The sequence below is a fragment of the Phyllobates terribilis genome, unplaced genomic scaffold, assembly GCF_046119375.1.
Source record: "Phyllobates terribilis strain yellow unplaced genomic scaffold, ASM4611937v1 Scaffold_3__8_contigs__length_932513732, whole genome shotgun sequence".
NCBI lineage: Eukaryota > Metazoa > Chordata > Amphibia > Anura > Dendrobatidae > Phyllobates > Phyllobates terribilis.
The window spans coordinates 44,909,821-44,929,438 of NW_027362763.1; the positions used below are offsets into that span (position 1 = coordinate 44,909,821).

At 44.2% G+C, this 19,618-nt stretch overlaps 1 protein-coding gene across 1 annotated transcript in view; it reads right to left on the reverse strand.

Annotated features, from left to right (window-relative positions):
• LOC141258753 (L-gulonolactone oxidase-like) overlaps positions 1 to 767 on the reverse strand; it is a 421,305-nt gene extending 420,538 nt beyond the window's left edge. Inside the window, exon 1 of the mRNA XM_073673834.1 lies at positions 639 to 767. Within this exon, the coding sequence (XP_073529935.1) occupies positions 639 to 668 (30 nt within the window). The 5' untranslated portion in view covers positions 669 to 767. The remainder of the gene's footprint in view (positions 1 to 638) is intronic.
• Between the last annotated feature and the right edge of the window lie 18,851 nt (positions 768 to 19,618).

A 19,618-nucleotide genomic window follows, 5' to 3' on the forward strand; every position in this document is an offset into this window, starting at 1 on the left:
GACACAGTAGGTTGACACTTCCTGTTTTCGGCAGCTCACTTGTCAGCTTTAATATTTAGACTGGGGCAAGATGAACAGAGTCATCTCAGGATAGTTTTAGTTAATGATTGGAGGCAGCAATAAGGCTGCACGGTAACACTATAGGCATTATTACCAACAGTCCCTAATTTGCTGAGACTGTCCTGATATATCAAAAACAATCCCGTGAAATGGAGAGGGGGTGAGTAAGCTCCGTCCAAACGTGGATGTTGCGGTTCGGTTTTGCTTGTTCTTAGATCTGGGCTGAGACTGACACAGAAGGTCCTAATTTTACCCACATTACGGTATAAATAGGCTACAACAATGTGACAGTGTTAGGACGGGACCACGTGCAGTAATACTCCGCTCCGCACAGCAGACAGTCGTCTTTCCTTCTATACCGCCATATACATTCTCCCATCGCTCAGTGCACATAATTAACGGAGGCTTCATTAGATTTCTTTTTGCATTGTTGTGAACTCCGCTACATTCTCTGGGAAGCAGAAGGAATGACGAGCAGAGGAAGGTCGCCGGCCGCGCTCTTATTTTTTGTCCTGGTGATTAATTATTCCTATTCATCTGTTTTATTATAATGATACATAAAATAACAATGTCCTCACCCAGAAACAATGGCGCGACCCCTGCTGCATCAGTGAGTCCTCGCTGCCCGCTTCATGTCATCTCCTGTAAGCAGGGTGAAGGGTATTACGCCATTATCTGCGTTTAACCCTTGTTGTTGCTTATGTGCCGCGGAGTGAGCAGCGCGTGTGCTCGTATAATACAATATCAGCTAAAGGGAGCAACTCAGCCTGCTACCAGGGGCTGAGGACCACCAAAATCCTGATATTAATAACAGACTGATTAAATAATAATGTGTGGTGGTGTTATTTGAGGACTATATGGTGGTATTATTTGAGGACTATATGGTGGTATTATTTGAGCACTATATAGTGGTATTATTTGAGCACTGTATGGTGGTATTATTTGACTACAATATGGTGGTATTATTTGAGCAATATATAGTGGCATTATTTGAGCAATATATAGTGGTATTATTTGAGCACTGTATGGTGGTATTATATGAGCACTGTATGGTGGTATTATTTGAGCAATATATAGTGGTATTATTTGTGCACTATATGGTGGTATTAATTGTGCACTATATGGTGGTATTAATTGTGCACTATATGGTGGTATTATTTGAGCAATATATAGTGGTATTATTTGTGCACTGTATGGTGGTATTATTTGAGCACTATATGGTGATATTATTTGAGCAATATATAGTGGTATTATTTGTGCACTATATGGTGGTATTAATTGTGCACTATATGGTGGTGTTATTTGAGCAATATATAGTGGTATTATTTGAGCACTATATAGTGGTATTATTTGAGCACTATATAGTGGTATTATTTGAGCACTATATGGTGATATTATTTGAGCACTATATGGTGATATTATTTGAGCAATATATAGTGGTATTATTTGTGCACTATATGGTGGTATTAATTGTGCACTATATGGTGGTATTATTTGAGCACTATATGGTGGTTTTATTTGAGCAATATATAGTGGTATTATTTGAGCACTGTATGGTGGTATTATTTGAGCACAATATGGTGGTACTATTTGAGCAATATATAGTGGTATTATTTGTGCACTATATGGTGGTATTAATTGTGCACTATATGGTGGTATTATTTGTGCACTATATGGTGGTATTATTTGACTACAATATGGTGGTATTATTTGAGCAATATATAGTGGTATTATTTGTGCACTGTATGGTGGTATTATTTGAGCACTATATGGTGATATTATTTGAGCAATATATAGTGGTATTATTTGTGCACTATATGGTGGTATTAATTGTGCACTATATGGTGGTATTAATTGTGCACTATATGGTGGTATTATTTGAGCAATATATAGTGGTATTATTTGTGCACTGTATGGTGGTATTATTTGAGCACTATATGGTGATATTATTTGAGCAATATATAGTGGTATTATTTGTGCACTATATGGTGGTATTAATTGTGCACTATATGGTGGTGTTATTTGAGCAATATATAGTGGTATTATTTGAGCACTATATAGTGGTATTATTTGAGCACTATATAGTGGTATTATTTGAGCACTATATGGTGATATTATTTGAGCACTATATGGTGATATTATTTGAGCAATATATAGTGGTATTATTTGTGCACTATATGGTGGTATTAATTGTGCACTATATGGTGGTATTATTTGAGCACTATATGGTGGTTTTATTTGAGCAATATATAGTGGTATTATTTGAGCACTGTATGGTGGTATTATTTGAGCACAATATGGTGGTACTATTTGAGCAATATATAGTGGTATTATTTGTGCACTATATGGTGGTATTAATTGTGCACTATATGGTGGTATTATTTGTGCACTATATGGTGGTATTATTTGACTACAATATGGTGGTATTATTTGAGCAATATATAGTGGCATTATTTGAGCAATATATAGTGGTATTATTTGAGCACTGTATGGTGGTATTATTTGAGCACTGTATGGTGGTATTATTTGAGCACTATATGGTGATATTATTTGAGCAATATATAGTGGTATTATTTGTGCACTATATGGTGGTATTAATTGTGCACTATATGGTGGTATTATTTGAGCCATATATAGTGGTATTATTTGAGCAATATATAGTGGTATTATTTGAGCACTGTATGGTGGTATTATTTGAGCACAATATGGTGGTATTATTTGAGCAATATATAGTGGTATTATTTGAGCACTGTATGGTGGTATTATATGAGCACTGTATGGTGGTATTATTTGAGCACTATATGGTGATATTATTTGAGCAATATATAGTGGTATTATTTGTGCACTATATGGTGGTATTAATTGTGCACTATATGGTGGTATTATTTGAGCACTATATGGTGGTTTTATTTGAGCAATATATAGTGGTATTATTTGAGCACTGTATGGTGGTATTATATGAGCACTGTATGGTGGTATTATTTGAGCACAATATGGTGGTATTATTTGAGCAATATATAGTGGTATTATTTGTGCACTATATGGTGGTATTAATTGTGCACTATATGGTGGTATTATTTGTGCACTATATGGTGGTATTATTTGACTACAATATGGTGGTATTATTTGAGCAATATATAGTGGCATTATTTGAGCACTGTATGGTGGTATTATTTGAGCACTATATGGTGATATTATTTGAGCAATATATAGTGGTATTATTTGTGCACTATATGGTGGTATTAATTATGCACTATATGGTGGTATTATTTGAGCCATATATAGTGGTATTATTTGAGCAATATATAGTGGTATTATTTGAGCACTGTATGGTGGTATTATTTGAGCACAATATGGTGGTATTATTTGAGCAATATATAGTGGTATTATTTGAGCACTGTATGGTGGTATTATTTGAGCACAATATGGTGGTATTACTTGAGGACTATATAGTGGTATTATTTGAGCATGATATGGTGGTGTTATTTGAGCACTATATGGTAGTATTATTTGAACATATATAGTGGTATTATTTGAGGACTATATAGTAGTGTTATTTGAGCACTATATGGTGGTGTTATTTGAGCACTATATGATGGTATTATTTGAGCAACATATAATGGTATTATTTTAGGACTATATAGTGGTATTATTTGAGCACTATATAGTGGTGTTATTTGAGCACTATATAGTGGTGTTTGAGCACTACATGGTGGTGTTTGAGCACTATATGATGGTATTATTTGAGCGCTATATAGTGGTATTATTTGAGCACTATATGGTGATATTATTTGAGCAATATATACTGGTATTATTTGAGCACTATATAGTGGTATTATTTGAGCACTATATGGTGATATTATTTGAGCCATATATAGTGGTATTATTTGAGCACTATATAGTGGTATTATTTGAGCACTATATGGTGGTATTATTTGAGCACTATATGGTGGTGTTATTTGAGCACTATATTGTGGTATTATTTGAGCACTATATAGTGGTGTTATTTGAGCACTATATGGTGGTATTATGAGCAATATATAGTGGTATTATTTGAGCACTATATAGTGGTATTATTTGAGCACTATATAGTGGTTTTATTTGAGGACTATATAGTGGTATTTTTCAAGAACTATATGGTGTTATTTGAGTACTGTATAGTGTGTAAGATGGCCACCGGTCAGGTCCTTAACGGGAGATATGTATCGCCGAGGTTGGTAGCTTCGGTGATGTAAAACCGGAAAAGCATGCTCCAGCACGTACAGTGCTGTGAGGGTTAATAGGGCGTATCAGGGCCGGTTTTTATGAGCAGTCATAAGAGATGGGTGGGAGTCGCTGCTCACATATCCCCACCCCGGGCGTGGTTTGTTGAAAATAAAATGGAGTCCAAGTGTCTCATTTGGTGTCTGTGTCTGGAGACGTGTGGATCTCCAGTGTGTTGGTCTGTGCTAAGGCCTTGAGAACTGGACACTGACCTGTAGTGGGCGAACCCGCACCATTGCTGTCTTTTTGTTTGCCTGTGCTGAGCGGTTTATGAAGTCTGAATAAACCTGCCTGAACATTTTTTATGAAAACGTTTCCTATTCCTACCAGAACCGCGGCTGAGTGAGTACCAAACCCCTACAATTGGTGCTAGAAGCACGGGCAGGAATCTCAAGGGGCAGTGTGACTGCTACAGGAACCTGTATATGTCCTGGGTGAAGGCCGCCAGCCAGCAAGGGACGTCCGGCAGCATGGAGGAGCTGATAAAGCAACTGGTGCAGGCTAACCTCCAGCAGCATCAACAGCAGCAGCAGCGGCAACAGCAGCAGCAGCGGCAACAGCAGCAGCAGATGCAGCACAAGCAGCAGATGGAGCTCCTGGCTGAGGTGATCCTTGGCAGGGCATCCGGCCCACCCCCAACTCCAGGTGATGACTCTCAAGTGAGGAAAATGGTAAGAAGAGAATTACAAAAGATGACCCCGGATGATGACGTCGAGGCATTCCTGAAGGTCTTTGAGAGGGTGGCGGAGCAGGAGAAATTGCCTCCAGAGTAGTGATGAGCGAGCACTAAAATGCTCGGGTGCTCGAAGCTCGGGTCGAGCACATTAGAATACTCGGGAGCAACGAGCCCAATGTAAGTCTATAGGAAACTCAAGCATTTTTCTGGCGGTTCCCCCCAGCGGTCTGCAGAAGGTCAAAAATTGCCCAAATCGATGGTAACAGTGCTCAATTAAACGTCAGGCAGGCAGGGTATATAGGAGGGTGCATGAAAAACATAGCAGGGCACTTGGAACACACTAGTACCCTCCGATTTTCATGCACCCGTCTCTTTAAAAAAGCCGGCCGGCAATTCATCAGCGGCATACACCGGTACCCAACAATTTAGAACAGAAAGAATAGAGCATCACACATAGATTAGATAGATAGAAACATGTCAGTCATATATATATATATGAAGTACAGTGATAGTGTTGATTACTGTACTTGTCATTTAATGTAAAGGATTTATTAAAAAATATAATAGTGTTTTCATGCACCGTCTCTTTAAAAAAGCCGGCCGGCAATTCAGCAGCGGTACCTGACAATTGAGAATAGAAGGAATAGAGCTTCACACATAGATTAGATAGATAGAAACATGTCAGTCACATATATAAGAAGTACAGTGACAGTGTTGCTTACTGTACTTGTCATTTAGTGTTAAAATAAAGGATTTATTAAAAAAAAAAATTGCCGTGGGGTTCCCCGTAATTTTAGTCTCTAGCGGAGGTTAAGCAGACAGCTGGGGCAGATGTTTGAAGCCTGGGAAGGGGGTAATACCCACAGAGCTTCCCAGGCTACTAATATCAGCCCCCAGCTGAATACCTAGCCTTTACTAGCTATTAAAATGGGGGACCCCCCCATAAAAATGATGTGGGGTCCCCCCTATTTTAATAGCTAGCAAAGGCTAGGCAGACAGCTGGGGGCTGATATTAATAGCCCAGGAAGGGTGCCATGAATATTGGCCCCCTCCCAGGCTAGAAACACCAGCCGTCAGCCGCCCCAGAAATGGCGCATCCATAGGATGTTCCAATTCTGGCACTTAGCCTCGCTCTTCCCACTGCCCTGTAGCGGTGGCAGTGGGGTAATAGGGCTTGGGTTGATGTCAGCTTATAATGCCAGCTGACATCAAGCCCAGGTTAGTAATGGAGAGGCGTCTATAAGACACCTCCATTACTAACCCCATAGTCAAAGTTAAAGAAAAACACAAACACCCAGAATAAAGTCCTTTAATTGAAATAAACACACAATTCTTTATTGTTCTAAATTAAACCATACTTACCACCACGCCCATTCCAGCTGAAGCCAACGATCTCCTGCAATAAAAGAAAAATAATAAACCAACCTCATCCTTACCTTTCCATGGTTCCCACGACAGCTTCAGCTCTGCTACATCGAGATGACAGGCTGGACCGCAGCAGAACGCTGCCATCCAGCCTGTCATCCCGCAGACACTGAGAAGCTCCTCAGTGTCTGGCTGTGACGGCATCCAGATGAGCCGAGTTCATGTCCAATGAACTCAGCTCTCCTCATGCACGTCACTGACAGCGACGTCATCGCTTGAACAGGAGAATTCTCCCACGCTGGGATGGTATTGAGATGGCAGGCTGGATGGTAGCAGAATGCTTATTAGTAGCCTGGGAAGCTCCGTGGGTATTACCCCCTTCCCAGGCTTCAAACATCTGCCCCAGCCATCTGCTTAACCTCCGCTAGAGACTAAAATTACGGGGAACCCCACGCCAATTTTTTTTTTTTAATAAATCCTTTATTTTAACACTAAATGACAAGTACAGTAACCAACACTGTCACTCTACTTCTTATATACAGTACCGACCAAAAGTTTGGACACACCTTCTCATTTAAAGATTTTTCTGTATTTTCATGACTATGAAAATTGTACATTCACACCGAAGGCATCAAAACTATGAATTACCACATGTGGAATTATATACTTAACAAAAAAGTGTGAAACAACTGAAAATATGTCTTATATTCTAGGTTCTTCAGAGTAGCCACCTTTTGCTTTGATGACTGCTTTGCACACTCTTGGCATTCTCACCGGAAATGGTCTTCCAACAATCTTGAAGGAGTTCCCAGAGATGCTTAGCACTTGTTGGCCCTTTTGCCTTCACTCTGCGGTCCAGCTCACCCCAAACCATCTCGATTGGGTTCAGGTCTGGTGACTGTGGAGGCCAGGTCATCTGGCGTAGCCCCCCATCACTCTCCCTCTTGGTCAAATAGCCCTTACACAGCCTGGAGGTGTGTTTGGGGTCATTGTCCTGTTGAAAAATAAATGATGGTCCAACTAAACGCAAACCGGATGGAATAGCATGCCGCTGCAAGATGCTGTGGTAGCCATGCTGGTTCAGTATGCCTTCAATTTTGAATAAATCCCCAACAGTGTCACCAGCAAAGCCCCCCCACACCATCACACCTCCTCCTCCATGCTTCACGGTGGGAACCAGGCATGTAGAGTCCATCCGTTCACCTTTTCTGCGTCGCACAAAGACACGGTGGTTGGAACCAAAGATCTCAAATTTGGACTCATCAGACCAAAGCACAGATTTCCACTGGTCTAATGTCCATTCCTTGTGTTCTTTAGCCCAAACAAGTCTCTTCTGCTTGTTGCCTGTCCTTAGCAGTGGTTTCCTAGCAGCTATTTTACCATGAAGGCCTGCTGCACAAAGTCTCCTCTTAACAGTTGTTGTAGAGATGTGTCTGCTGCTAGAACTCTGTGTGGCATTGACCTGGTCTCTAATCTGAGCTACTGTTAACCTGCGATTTCTGAGGCTGGTGACTCGGATAAACTTATCCTCAGAAGCAGAGGTGACTCTTGGTCTTCCTTTCCTGGGGGGATCCTCATGTGAGCCAGTTTCTTTGTAGTACTTGATGGTTTTTGCAACTGCACTTGGGGACAATTTCAAAGTTTTCCAAATTTTTCGCACTGACCGACCTTCATTTCTTAAAGTAATGATGGCCACTCGTTTTTCTTTACTTAGCTGCTTTTTTGTTGCCATAATACAAATTCTAACAGTCTATTCAGTAGGACTATCAGCTGTGTATCCACCAGACTTCTGCACAACACAACTGATGGTCCCAACCCCATTTATAAGGCAAGAAATCCCACTTATTAAACCTGACAGGGCACACCTGTGAAGTGAAAACCATTTCCGGTGACGACCTCTTGAAGCTCATCAAGAGAATGCCAAGAGTGTGCAAAGCAGTCATCAAAGCAAAAGGTGGCTACTTTGAAGAACCTAGAATATAAGACATATTTTCAGTTGTTTCACACTTTTTTGTTAAGTATATAATTCCACATGTGTTAATTCATAGTTTTGATGCCTTCAGTGTGAATGTACAATTTTCATAGTAATGAAAATACAGAAAAATCTTTAAATGAGAAGGTGTGTCCAAACTTTTGGTCTGTACTGTATGTGACTGACATGTTTCTATCTATCTAATCTATGTGTGATGCTCTATTCTTTCTGTTATAAATTGTCGGGTACCGGTGTATGCCGCTGCTGAATTGCGGGCTTTTTATGTTTCACTGTGAGCACTGTTCCCATCGATTTGGGCAATCACTGTAATGCCACAACCACCATGGCTGTGGCATTACAGTGAGTGGCAGACAATCCCTGCATGATTGGTGCTCTAAATAATGCCAAATATGCAGGACGGGGATCTGAGCTCCCGCCCGAGCATCTTGAAAGTACTCGGCGAGCTCCGAGCATCTCGTGTACTGAGATGCTCGGGCGAGTACAGAGCAGTGGCGAGCATGCTCGCTTATCACTACTCCAGAGCAGTGGGTGCAGGTTCTGGAACCATAATTAACAGACAAGCCGCAGAAAGCCTATTATGACTTGGCCCTGCAGGACGCAAAAAGAGTACGCCAAATTAAAAACAGAGATTTTGACGCACTTGGGTGTTACTGTCTGGGAGCAATGGGTGCACCACTGGGCCTATTGCAGTGACAAACCTCTCCGGTCCCAAATGTTCGACCTCCAACATCTGGTCCAAAAGTGGTTGCAGCCTGAATCTTCCTCCCCAGTACAGATGGTGGAGAGAGTCGTCATGGACAGGTTTATACACTCCCTTCTGAGGTCAGTGCAGTCCTGGGTTGCCCAAGGAGATCCCTGTAATGCCGATGAGCTGGTGCGGGTGGTCAAAAAGTACCAGGCGGTAGGGAAGCCAGGGGTCGTAGCGTCTCCATACTGGGGTTCCCAAAAGGGGGTGGACACCCAAAAGAGGGGAACTAGAGCCACGTCTGGGGTGCATCCTAGAGCCCAAGAGAGGACTAAGTTGCTGCCAAAGGTCCCGTCCAATAACACAGTATGTTGGAGGTTTCACACCTCAGGTCACATAGCTGTCCATTGCCCCATGACCAACGAGCCAATGGACTGCAGTGCAGGACGGCGCTGTTCGTACTTTGCATATCCTGCCTGCAGTGCTGTAACTCAACCAGGCGAGGCACTGCAGGCATGCCTCGTGTCGGTGAATGGAGTGCATGCAAGTGACTGCTCTGTTAGACTCGGGGAGTTTGGTAACCCTAGTAAGGGCCACAATTCCTCATCGGCTGATTCCGGGGAAGAAGGTCGGCATGCGATGTATCCATGGGGACGTTAAAGACTAACCTGCGGTCCAAGTGGTCATAGACTCAAACTGTGGTGCCGAGCCCCATGAGGTGGGCGTAGTCAAGGACCTGTTGCACCCTGTGACAATAGGGATGGACTTTGCCTTGCTTTGGGACTTGTGGGAGAAAGGGAGGAAGCCAGATTGTCCAGACAACAACCAGGTCGCTCCTAGAGAAACCTCATCACAGGCCGCAACCGACGGGTTTCCTTTCTGTGTGCTTTTTGGGGATGAGGATGAGGCAGCATCCCTGGAGGCAAATATGCCTGAGCTAGAGGTGTCCGGGGGAAACTTTGGAACTGCCCAACTCGGGAACTTAACTCTAAAAGGGGCATTTGTTAATGTCACTGTTCTGAATAGTATTGCTCAAGAGCCGGGGGCTGACACCCGATATCCGTACTGTGCTGTAAATGGGGAGTTGCTATATTGGGTCACCAAGCTCAGGGGAGAGGTAATAGAGTAGTTACTAGTGCCAGGACCGTACAGACACAGATATGGCTCATACATATGTCTTAGCTGGGCATCTGGGGGTAGAAAAAACCCAGGAAAGGATCCTCCAGAGGTTATACTGGCCTGATTGTCACCGAGAGATCGTGAATTATTGTAGGTCTTGTCCCACCTGTCAGCTGACCTCCCCTGTGGCTTATTTCCGTAGCCCCTTAGTGCCACTACCCATCATTGAGGTCCCATTCGATCGCATCGCCATGGATCTGGTGGGGTCCCTGGTCAAGTCCACAAGAGGACATCAGTATATCCTGGTGGTACTGGACTATACTACCCGGTACCCAGAGGCTGTACCACTACGAAACTCCTCTGCCAAGTACATAGCCCGGGAGCTGGTCCACATCTTTTCTAGAACGGGGTTGCCTAAGGAGATCCTAACAGACCAAGGGACCCTATTTATGTCAAGGGTGATGAGGGAGTTGTGCAAAACCCTGCAAATCACATAACGCAGGACCTCAGTCTACCACCAACAGACAGACGGCTTGGTGGAAAGGTTTAATAAAACCTTGAAGGTCATAGAGAAAGACGGCGGGGACTGGGACTGTCTATTGCCGTACCTTCTGTTCTCCATTAGAGAAGTCACACAGGCTTCTACTGGATTCTTCCCATTTGAGCTGTTATATGGCCGACACCCCCGCGGACTCCTGGACGCAGCCAAGGAAACCTGGGAGGCGGAGTCTACACCCTACCAGAGTGAAATCGAACATGTGGCCCAGATGCAACAGAGGATTGCAGAGGTGATGCCCATTGTGAAAGAACACCTCCTCAAAGCACAAGAGGCACAGTCGACGGTGTACAATAGATTAGCGAGGGTGAGACACTTCAACCCTGGGGATTAGGTACTGGTGCTAGTACCTATGGAGGAGAGCAAATTCCTAGCCAAGTGGCAGGGCCCCTATGAAGTAGTTGAAAAGGTTGGCGACGTCAACTATAGAATCCATCAACCGGGGAGAATGAAGCCCTACCAGGTGTACCACGTCAACCTGATTAAGCCATGACGAGACAGGGAGCTTGTGGAAGCTCCGTGTTTGGTGGCAAAGACTGAAGCCGACATGGAGGAAGTCAAGGTAGCAGAGTCGCAACAGTGCCGAGAGTTGCTACATCCGAACAGAGACCTGTTCTCTGGATTACCAGGTTGTACCCAAATCATAGAGGTTCTTACGGAGCCTGATGTACGAGTAAACATGAAGCCGCATCGGATTCCTGAATGCCGTCAAGAGGTGATCTTGAAGGAAGTGAAGCGAATGCTGAACCTGGGAGTCATTGAGGAGTCCAAGAGTGGCTGTTCCAGTCCCATAGTCTTGGTGCCGAAACCAGATGGAGAATGGCGGTTTTGCAATGACTATAGGAAACTCAATGAAGACTCAAAGTTCGACACCTACCAAATGCCCAGGGTAGACGAACTGATTGAAAGTTTAGGACCAGCCAGGTACATTACCACTCTTGACCTCACAAAAGGGTATTGGCAAATTCCTATGTCCCAAGACGCCAAGGAGAAGACTGCCTTCTCAACGCCAGACGGATGCTTCCAGTACACAAGGCTGCCGATTGGGTTACAAGGATCACCAGCCACCTTACAGAGAGCCATGGGCCGTATCCTAGCTCCCCACAAGAACTACGCAGTGGTCTACCTGGATAACATGATGATCTACAGTCAGGATTGGGGTAGCCATCTGAGCAAAGTCCAGGCTATACTTGATGCGCTATGGAAGGTGGGGCTTTCCATAAACCCGAAGAAATGTGCCATGGGCATGGAGGAAGACAAATACCTGGGCTATGTTGTAGGCAGAAGCGTAATAAAGCCCCAAATAAATAAAGTCAAAGCGATCCGGGGGTGGCCACAACCTCTCAAAAAAACTGGTCAGAGAATTCCTGGGCATCGTGTGCTACTACTGCCGGTTCATCCCTAACTTCGCTATGACAGCCGCCCCTTTAACAGACCTCCTTAAAGGGACAAAATAGGCTATGGCTAAGTGGTCTCCAGAAGCTGAGACGGCCTTTCAGGAACTCAAGCAAGCCCTGTGTAAACAGCCAGTCTTGGTGGCACCAGATTTCTCAAAGGAGTTTGTGGTCCAGATGGACGAGTCAGACGTCAGGCTGGGTGCTGTCCTATCACAACAGATTAATGGGGAAGAGCACCCCATAATGTATTTAAGCCAGAAGCTGACATCTTGTGAAAATAATTACTCCAATGTGGAGAAGGAATGTTTGGCCATCAAGTGGGCACTGGATGCCCTGAGATACTGCCTCTTAGACAGGACGTTCAGGCTGGTATCAGACCATACCTCACTCAGATGGATGAGCGAGAAGAACTGGAACAATGCCCGAGTGACCCGGTGGTTCCTAGCCCTTCAGGATTTCAGCTTCCATGTAGAGCATAGGCCGGGAAACTGCATGGCAATGGTGACCCACTGCCGATGGTCCACAGTTCGCTAGTGGAAGGTGCCAAGCCCCCCGGCTTTGGGCAGAGGGGGAGGGTATGTGAGATGACTGTAGGACAAGTCCTTAACGGGAGATATGTATCACCGAGGTTTGTAGCTTTGTGATGTAAAACCGGAAAAGCATGCTCCAGCATGTATAGTGCTGTGAGGGTTAATAGGGTTTATCAGGGCTGTTTTTTATCAGCAGTCATAACAGATGGGTGGGAGTGGCTGCTCACATATCCCCACCCCGGGCGTGGTTTGTTGTAAATAAAATGGAGTCCAAGTGTCTCATTTGCTGTCTGTGTCTGGAGACGTGTGGATCTCCAGTGTGTTGGTCTGTGCTAAGGCCTTGAGAACTGGACACTGACCTGTAGTGGGTGAACCCGCACCATTGCATGGACATTTTACTTTGCGTTTTCCCTTTGTGCCGGAAAAGGCGGTCTTTTTGTTTGCCTGTGCTGAGTGGTTTATGAAGTCTGAATAAACCTGCCTGAACATTTTTATGAAAATGTTTTCTGTTCCTACCTGAACCGCGGCTGAGTGAGTACCAAACCCCTCAAGTCGTATTATGTGAGCACTATATAGTGGTATTATTATAGTCCTGCTCTCCTGTGGGCAGTCCGAGCCTGATCTGACTCTGTACTCCTCGTGTTCACTATGGCAGCACGGTTCCTTATGATAAAAGAAGTGAAAGACAAAGACAATTGAAAATAGTACATTGTAGTTGGATATGTTTCCAGCCTTTCCACCCCCGGTACAATGTAGAGGGTCATTACGATCCCCATTAAATCTGTCTGACCTTTTATTACTCTCTCATCTATTCATTATTACACTAATGCCGTAGTTTTATTTCCGAGCGGCGTCCAGGACTCATTAGCTGCGTGCATATTCAGGAGACGTCAGGGATCTGCTTGGAGCAGCGTTTTTTAGTTATAGACTTGATATTAATGGAGCCGCACAATCTTCTTGTGCAAACATAAAATAATTCCTTAATGGGATGTAATGAGTCAGAGAAGATGTGACTGGAATGATCTAATGCTCCGTGCAGGACGCAGCCCATCGTCACATTATACATTTACGATAGACAAACTCTGGGTCAGCGCTACTACTGCCTGGCCGCCTTGCTATTAACCTGGGATGGTGATCAAGAGCTCCATTGTATAGAAAAACAACATTGACTATGAAGTGCCATTGTGCAAAAAAATGGATACAGTTCAGTACGCATTTTTTGCACGTTTTCCATTGTGCCCTACAGTCTGAATATTGATTTGCATAGATATTTTTTAACAGCATCCTCTTATCTTATTTGCCTTAGCAGCAGCTGTATGACATTAGTTTTGGTAGTTTACAACCTACTTACATACCCCCCTCCTTTTCCATATTGTGGGAGATGATCTTGTGCTTTAGGTACAGCGAGCCTATTTGCCCAGTGTCAGGGCATAATATAGATATAGAGTTTTCATATACAGTAGTATTATTATTGCTGCTACTTTCCCTTCTGTTTCACTATTTGTCATCTTTAATGCTTCCAGTGCTAGGGCTCAAGCAAAACTGTGCAGCAGAGGGAAGCAGTCTAATGTACAGCTGATGAAATGAGTGTCTTTAACAGGAGAAAAAGAAAATGAGTAACGTAATGTAGGAGCTCTTTCTTATGCAGCTGATAGAACAAGGATGTGAAACAAGGTCGTGTAACATAGAGAGTAAGTCTGTTATAAAGTAGCCAAAACAAGGCTGTGTTACATAGAGCGGCAGTCTGATATACAGCAGCTAACAAAGGCTGTGTAATATAGAGAGTAAGCCTGTTATAAAGTAGCCAAAACAAGGCTGTGTAACATAGAGAGGCAGTCTGTTATACAGTATCCAAAACAAGACTGTGTAACATAGAGAGGCAGTCTGTTATACAGTATCCAAAACAAGACTGTGCAACATAGAGAGGTAGTGTAGCATCGGCGTCTCTGCCCCGTACTAGGCAGAGACGCCGTCCCTCTCACCTCCCCGCTCCAGGCGCAGTGTCCTCCAGCGCTTCTCTCCCCGCTGCTTCCGGCACGCGCTCCTTCCCCGGCAGTGTGCTTAGGGCGCGCGCGCGCTCCCCCTCTCTTAAAGGGACCGCGCGCGCCGTCCTAAGGAGTCCCCGGCCAATTGCCGGAGGACCTCCCATATATAAGGCACCTCCTCCAAAATGGAGGTGCCCGAGCAATGTTGTTGCAAAGCCTTCACTCTGCTTCAGCCCTCAGGTCCCGTTACCAGTTACCTGCCAGTCACCTGCCAGATTCCTGCTTGTTACCTGCCAGTTACCTGCCAGATTCCTGCTTGTTACCTGCCAGTTACCTGCCAGTTACCTGCCAGATTCCTGCTTGTTACCTGCCAGTTACCTGCCAGATTCCTGCTTGTTACCTGCCAGTAACCTGCCAGATTCCTGCTTGTTACCTGCCAGTCACCTGCCAGATTCCTGCTTGATACCTGCCTGATATCCGCTTACCTGCTTGCAAGCCTGCGGTCCGACGGTCTGCCTTCCGACACCTGTCAGTCTGTCTATGGACCAGCCTGCCCGCTCACCTGGGAGCGCTCACCTGCTACCTGTCTGCTATCCTACCTGGAGGCTCCGTCGTCACGTGCTGTGACCACCTGCCTGTCCAGAGACTCTTACCCGCTCACCTGGGAGCGCTCACCTGCTACCTACCTGCTAGCCTACCTGGAGGCTCCGCCGTCACTTGCCGTGACCACCCGCCTGTCTAGAGACTGTCCCCGTCACTTGCCGTGACCTCCTGCCCTTCTACCCAGACACTGTCCCTGTCCTTGCCGTGACTACCTGCCCGCCTTCCCTGGGAGCCACCCGCTCCCTTACAAGGACTGGCCCCTTGTATAGTTGCTCAGAGGTTCCACCTCCCAGACCCGTTACAGGTAGTCTATTGTAGAGCAGGTAAAAAAGGCTGTGTAGCATAGAGAGGAACTTTGTTGCACAGAGGATATTAAAAGATTGTGTTACATAGAGAAGCAGTCTGTTATACAGCATTTAAAACAAGGATGAATATTTTAGAGAATAAGTCTGTTGGATAGTAGATAAAATAAAACAAAACTGTGTAACATAGAGAGGCAGCCTGTTGTACAGTAGATAAAAAGTCTGTGTAACATAAAGAAGCAGAGCATTATCAAACAGATAAACCAAGACTGTGTAGATTTGCACCAGTCGTATGTGTAGTTGATAAAGTATTAGAGCATGAAAAGGACAAACCATTTACTGTAGACAAAGACTGAGAAATCCACCAATATAAAGCAGAAAAATCAAGGCTGAGTAACAGGGAGAGGCAATCTACTGTGCAGCAGATAAAACACAACTGAGTAGCACTGAGAGGCAGTATACCATACAGCAGAAAAATCAAGTCAATGAAGCATAAAGAATTAGTCAATTACACAGCTTGGAGCGTTTAGAGACAATCTACTGAACAGCTAACAAAACAAGACTGTGCAGCGCCGAGAAGCAGTCTACCGTACTGCAGGTAAAGCTGTCCTGTGCAGACAGTCTACAATAGAGCAGAAAAAAACTATTCTGATTACATAAGATAATGCAAACCTAAAAGTCCAAATTACTGTACAAAAGATAAAACCTCACCGTGCACCATGAAGAGACAGTCCACTGTATAGCAGAAACTATAAGAATGAGAAGGTCCAGTTCACACTGGTCTCCCAGACAGGATATTTGGTGACTGCAGAGAATGTGATCTACACTGTGTGCTGAATTATTAGGCAAGTTGTATTTTAGAGGATTATTTTTATTATTGATCAACAGCTATGTTCTCAATCAACCCAAAAGACTCATAAATATCCAAGCTTAATATTTTTGGAAGTTGGAGTGTTTTTTTTTAGATTTGGCTATCTTAGGAGGATATCTGTGTGTGCAGGTAACTATTACTGTGCAGAATTATTAGGCAACTTAATAAAAACCAAATATAATCCCATCTCACTTGTTTATTTTCATCAGGTAAACCAATATCAGTGCACAAAATTTAGAAATAAACATTTCTGACATGCAAAAACAAAAAAGTTAGTGATGAATATAGCCCCCTTTCTTTATGATGACACTCAACAGCCTTCCATCCATAGATTCTGTCAGTTGCTTGATCTGTTTTCGATCAACATTGCGTGCAGCAGCCACCACAGCCTCCCAGACACTGCTCCCAGAGGTGTACTGTTTTCCCTCCCTGTAGATCTCACCACAGCCTCCCAGACACTGCTCCCAGAGGTGTATTGTTTTCCCTCCCTGTAGATCTCACATTTTATGATGGACCACAGGTTCTCTATGGGGTTCAGATCAGGTGAACAAGGGGGCCATGTCATTATTTTGTTCATCTTTTAGACCTTTACTGGCCAGCCACGCTGTGGAGTAGTTGGATGCATGGGATGGAGCCTTGCCCTGCATGAAAATCATGTTTTTCTTGAACGATACTGACTTCTTCCTGTACCACTGCTTGAAGAAGTTGTCTTCCAGAAACTGGCACTAGGTCTGGGAGTTGAGCTTCACTCCATCCTCAACCAGAAAAGGTCCCACAAGTTCATCTTTGATGATACCAGCCCATACCAGTACCCCACCTCCACCTTGCTGGCGTCTGAGTCGGAGTGGAGGTCTCTGCCCTTTACTGATCCAGCCTCTGGCCCATCCATCTGGCCCATCAAGAGTCACTCTCATTTCATCAGTCCATAAAACCTTTGAAAAATCAGTCTTAAGATATTTCTTGAACCATTCTTGACGTTTTATCTTATGTTTCTTGCTCATAGGTGGTGGTTTTTCAGCCTTCCTTACCTTGGCCATATCCCTGAGTATCGCACACCTTGTGCTTTTTGATACTCCAGTAACGTTGCAGCTCTGAAATATGGCAAAACTGGTGGTGAATGGCATCTTGGCAGCTGCACGCTTGATTTTCCTCAATTCATGGGCAGTTATTTTGCGCCATTTTAGGCCAACACGCTTCTTGCGACCCTGTTGGCTATTTGCCATGAAACGCTTGATTGTTCGGTGATCACGCTTCAAAAGTTTGGAAATTTCAAGACTGCTGCCTCCCTCTGCAAGACATCTCACAATTTTGGACTTTTCAGAGCCGTCAAATCTCTCTTCTGACCCATTTTGCCAAAGGAAAGGAAGTTGCCTAATAATTAAGCGCACCTTATATAGGGGGTTGATGTCATTAGTCAACACCCCTCCTCATTACAGAGATGCCCATCACCAGATTTACTTAATTAGTAGTTGGCTCTCAAGAATATGCAGCTTGGAGTAGGACGACATGTATAAAAAGTATCATGTGATCAAAATACACATTGGCCTAATAATTCTGCACACGGTGTATACCAGAGAGTGACCGCAGCAGAGCCGACACGGCGGCTGCGGGTCTGAGAATCCAAGTCTCCTGTATAACGCGGAGCTCAGACCGGAGCGTCGCTGCCGCCATCATCAGAGTTATCATAAATAATCACAAAGTAGAAAACTTCAGTCTCGTTATTCTCCAGAAATCTCCGGAGGACGAGCGGATAATCACATCACTGACGAGAGGCGGCGGACGCAGCAACCTGCTTACAGTGTGAATTATATTATAACGACGAAGGTCACTCATCTCCACACAATGGGACCCGGGTACAACCGGGCGAGGGTCCGTACACCAGGGACATAACGGGCGTATACCAACTACACGAGGACAGGCCCTCATACACAACCCCACAGCCACACAGACTGCCATATATCACTGCAATACCAGGAGCTGACGAGGATGGGCATCACTAATATACAGAAACGTATGTGCACAGTGACTGCAGCAGCAGAATAGTGAGTGCAGCTCTGGAGTATAATACAGGATGTAACTCAGGATCAGTAATGTAATGTATGTGCACAGTGACTGCAGCAGCAGAATAGTGAGTGCAGCTCTGGAGTATAATACAGGATGTAACTCAGGATCAGTAATGTAATGTATGTGCACAGTGACTGCAGCAGCAGAATAGTGAGTGCAGCTCTGGAGTATAATACAGAATGTAACTCAGGATCAGTAATGTAATGTATGTACACAGTGACTGCACCAGCAGAATAGTGAGTGCAGCTCTGGAGTATAATACAGGATGTAACTCAGGATCAGTACAGGATCAGTAATGTAATGTATGTACACAGTGACTGCACCAGCAGAATAGTGAGTGCAGCTCTGGGGTATAATACAGGATGTAACTCAGGATCAGTAATGTAATGTATGTACACAGTGACTGCACCAGCGGAATAGTGAGTGCAGCTCTGGAGTATAATACAGGAGGTAACTCAGGATCAGTAATGTAATGTATGTACACAATGACTGCACCAGCAGAATAGTGAGTGCAGCTCTGGAGTATAATACAGGATGTAACTCAGGATCAGTAATGTAATGTATGTACACAGTGACTGCACCAGCAGAATAGTGAGCGCAGGTCTGGAGTATAATACAGGAGGTAATTCAGGATCAGTAATGTAATGTATATACACAGTGACTGCACCAGCAGAATAGTGAGTGCAGCTCTGGGTTATAATACAGGATGTAACTCAGGATCAGTAATGTAATGTATGTACACAGTGACTGCACCAGCAGAATAGTGAGTGCAGCTCTGGAGTATAATACAGGATGTAACTCAGGATCAGTACAGGATCAGTAATTTAATGTATGTACACAGTGACTGCACCAGCAGAATAGTGAATGCAGCTCTGGAGTATAATACAGGATGTAACTCAGGATCAGTAATGTAATGTATGTACACAGTGACTGCACCAGCAGAATAGTGAGTGCAACTCTGGAGTATAATACAGGATGTAACTCAGGATCAGTAATGTAATGTATGTACACAGTGACTGCACCAGCAGAATAGTGAGTGCAGCTCTGGAGTATAATACAGGATGTAACTCAGGATCAGTAATGTAATGTATGTACACGGTGACTGCACCAGCAGAATAGTGAGTGCAGCTCTGGAGTATAATACAGGAT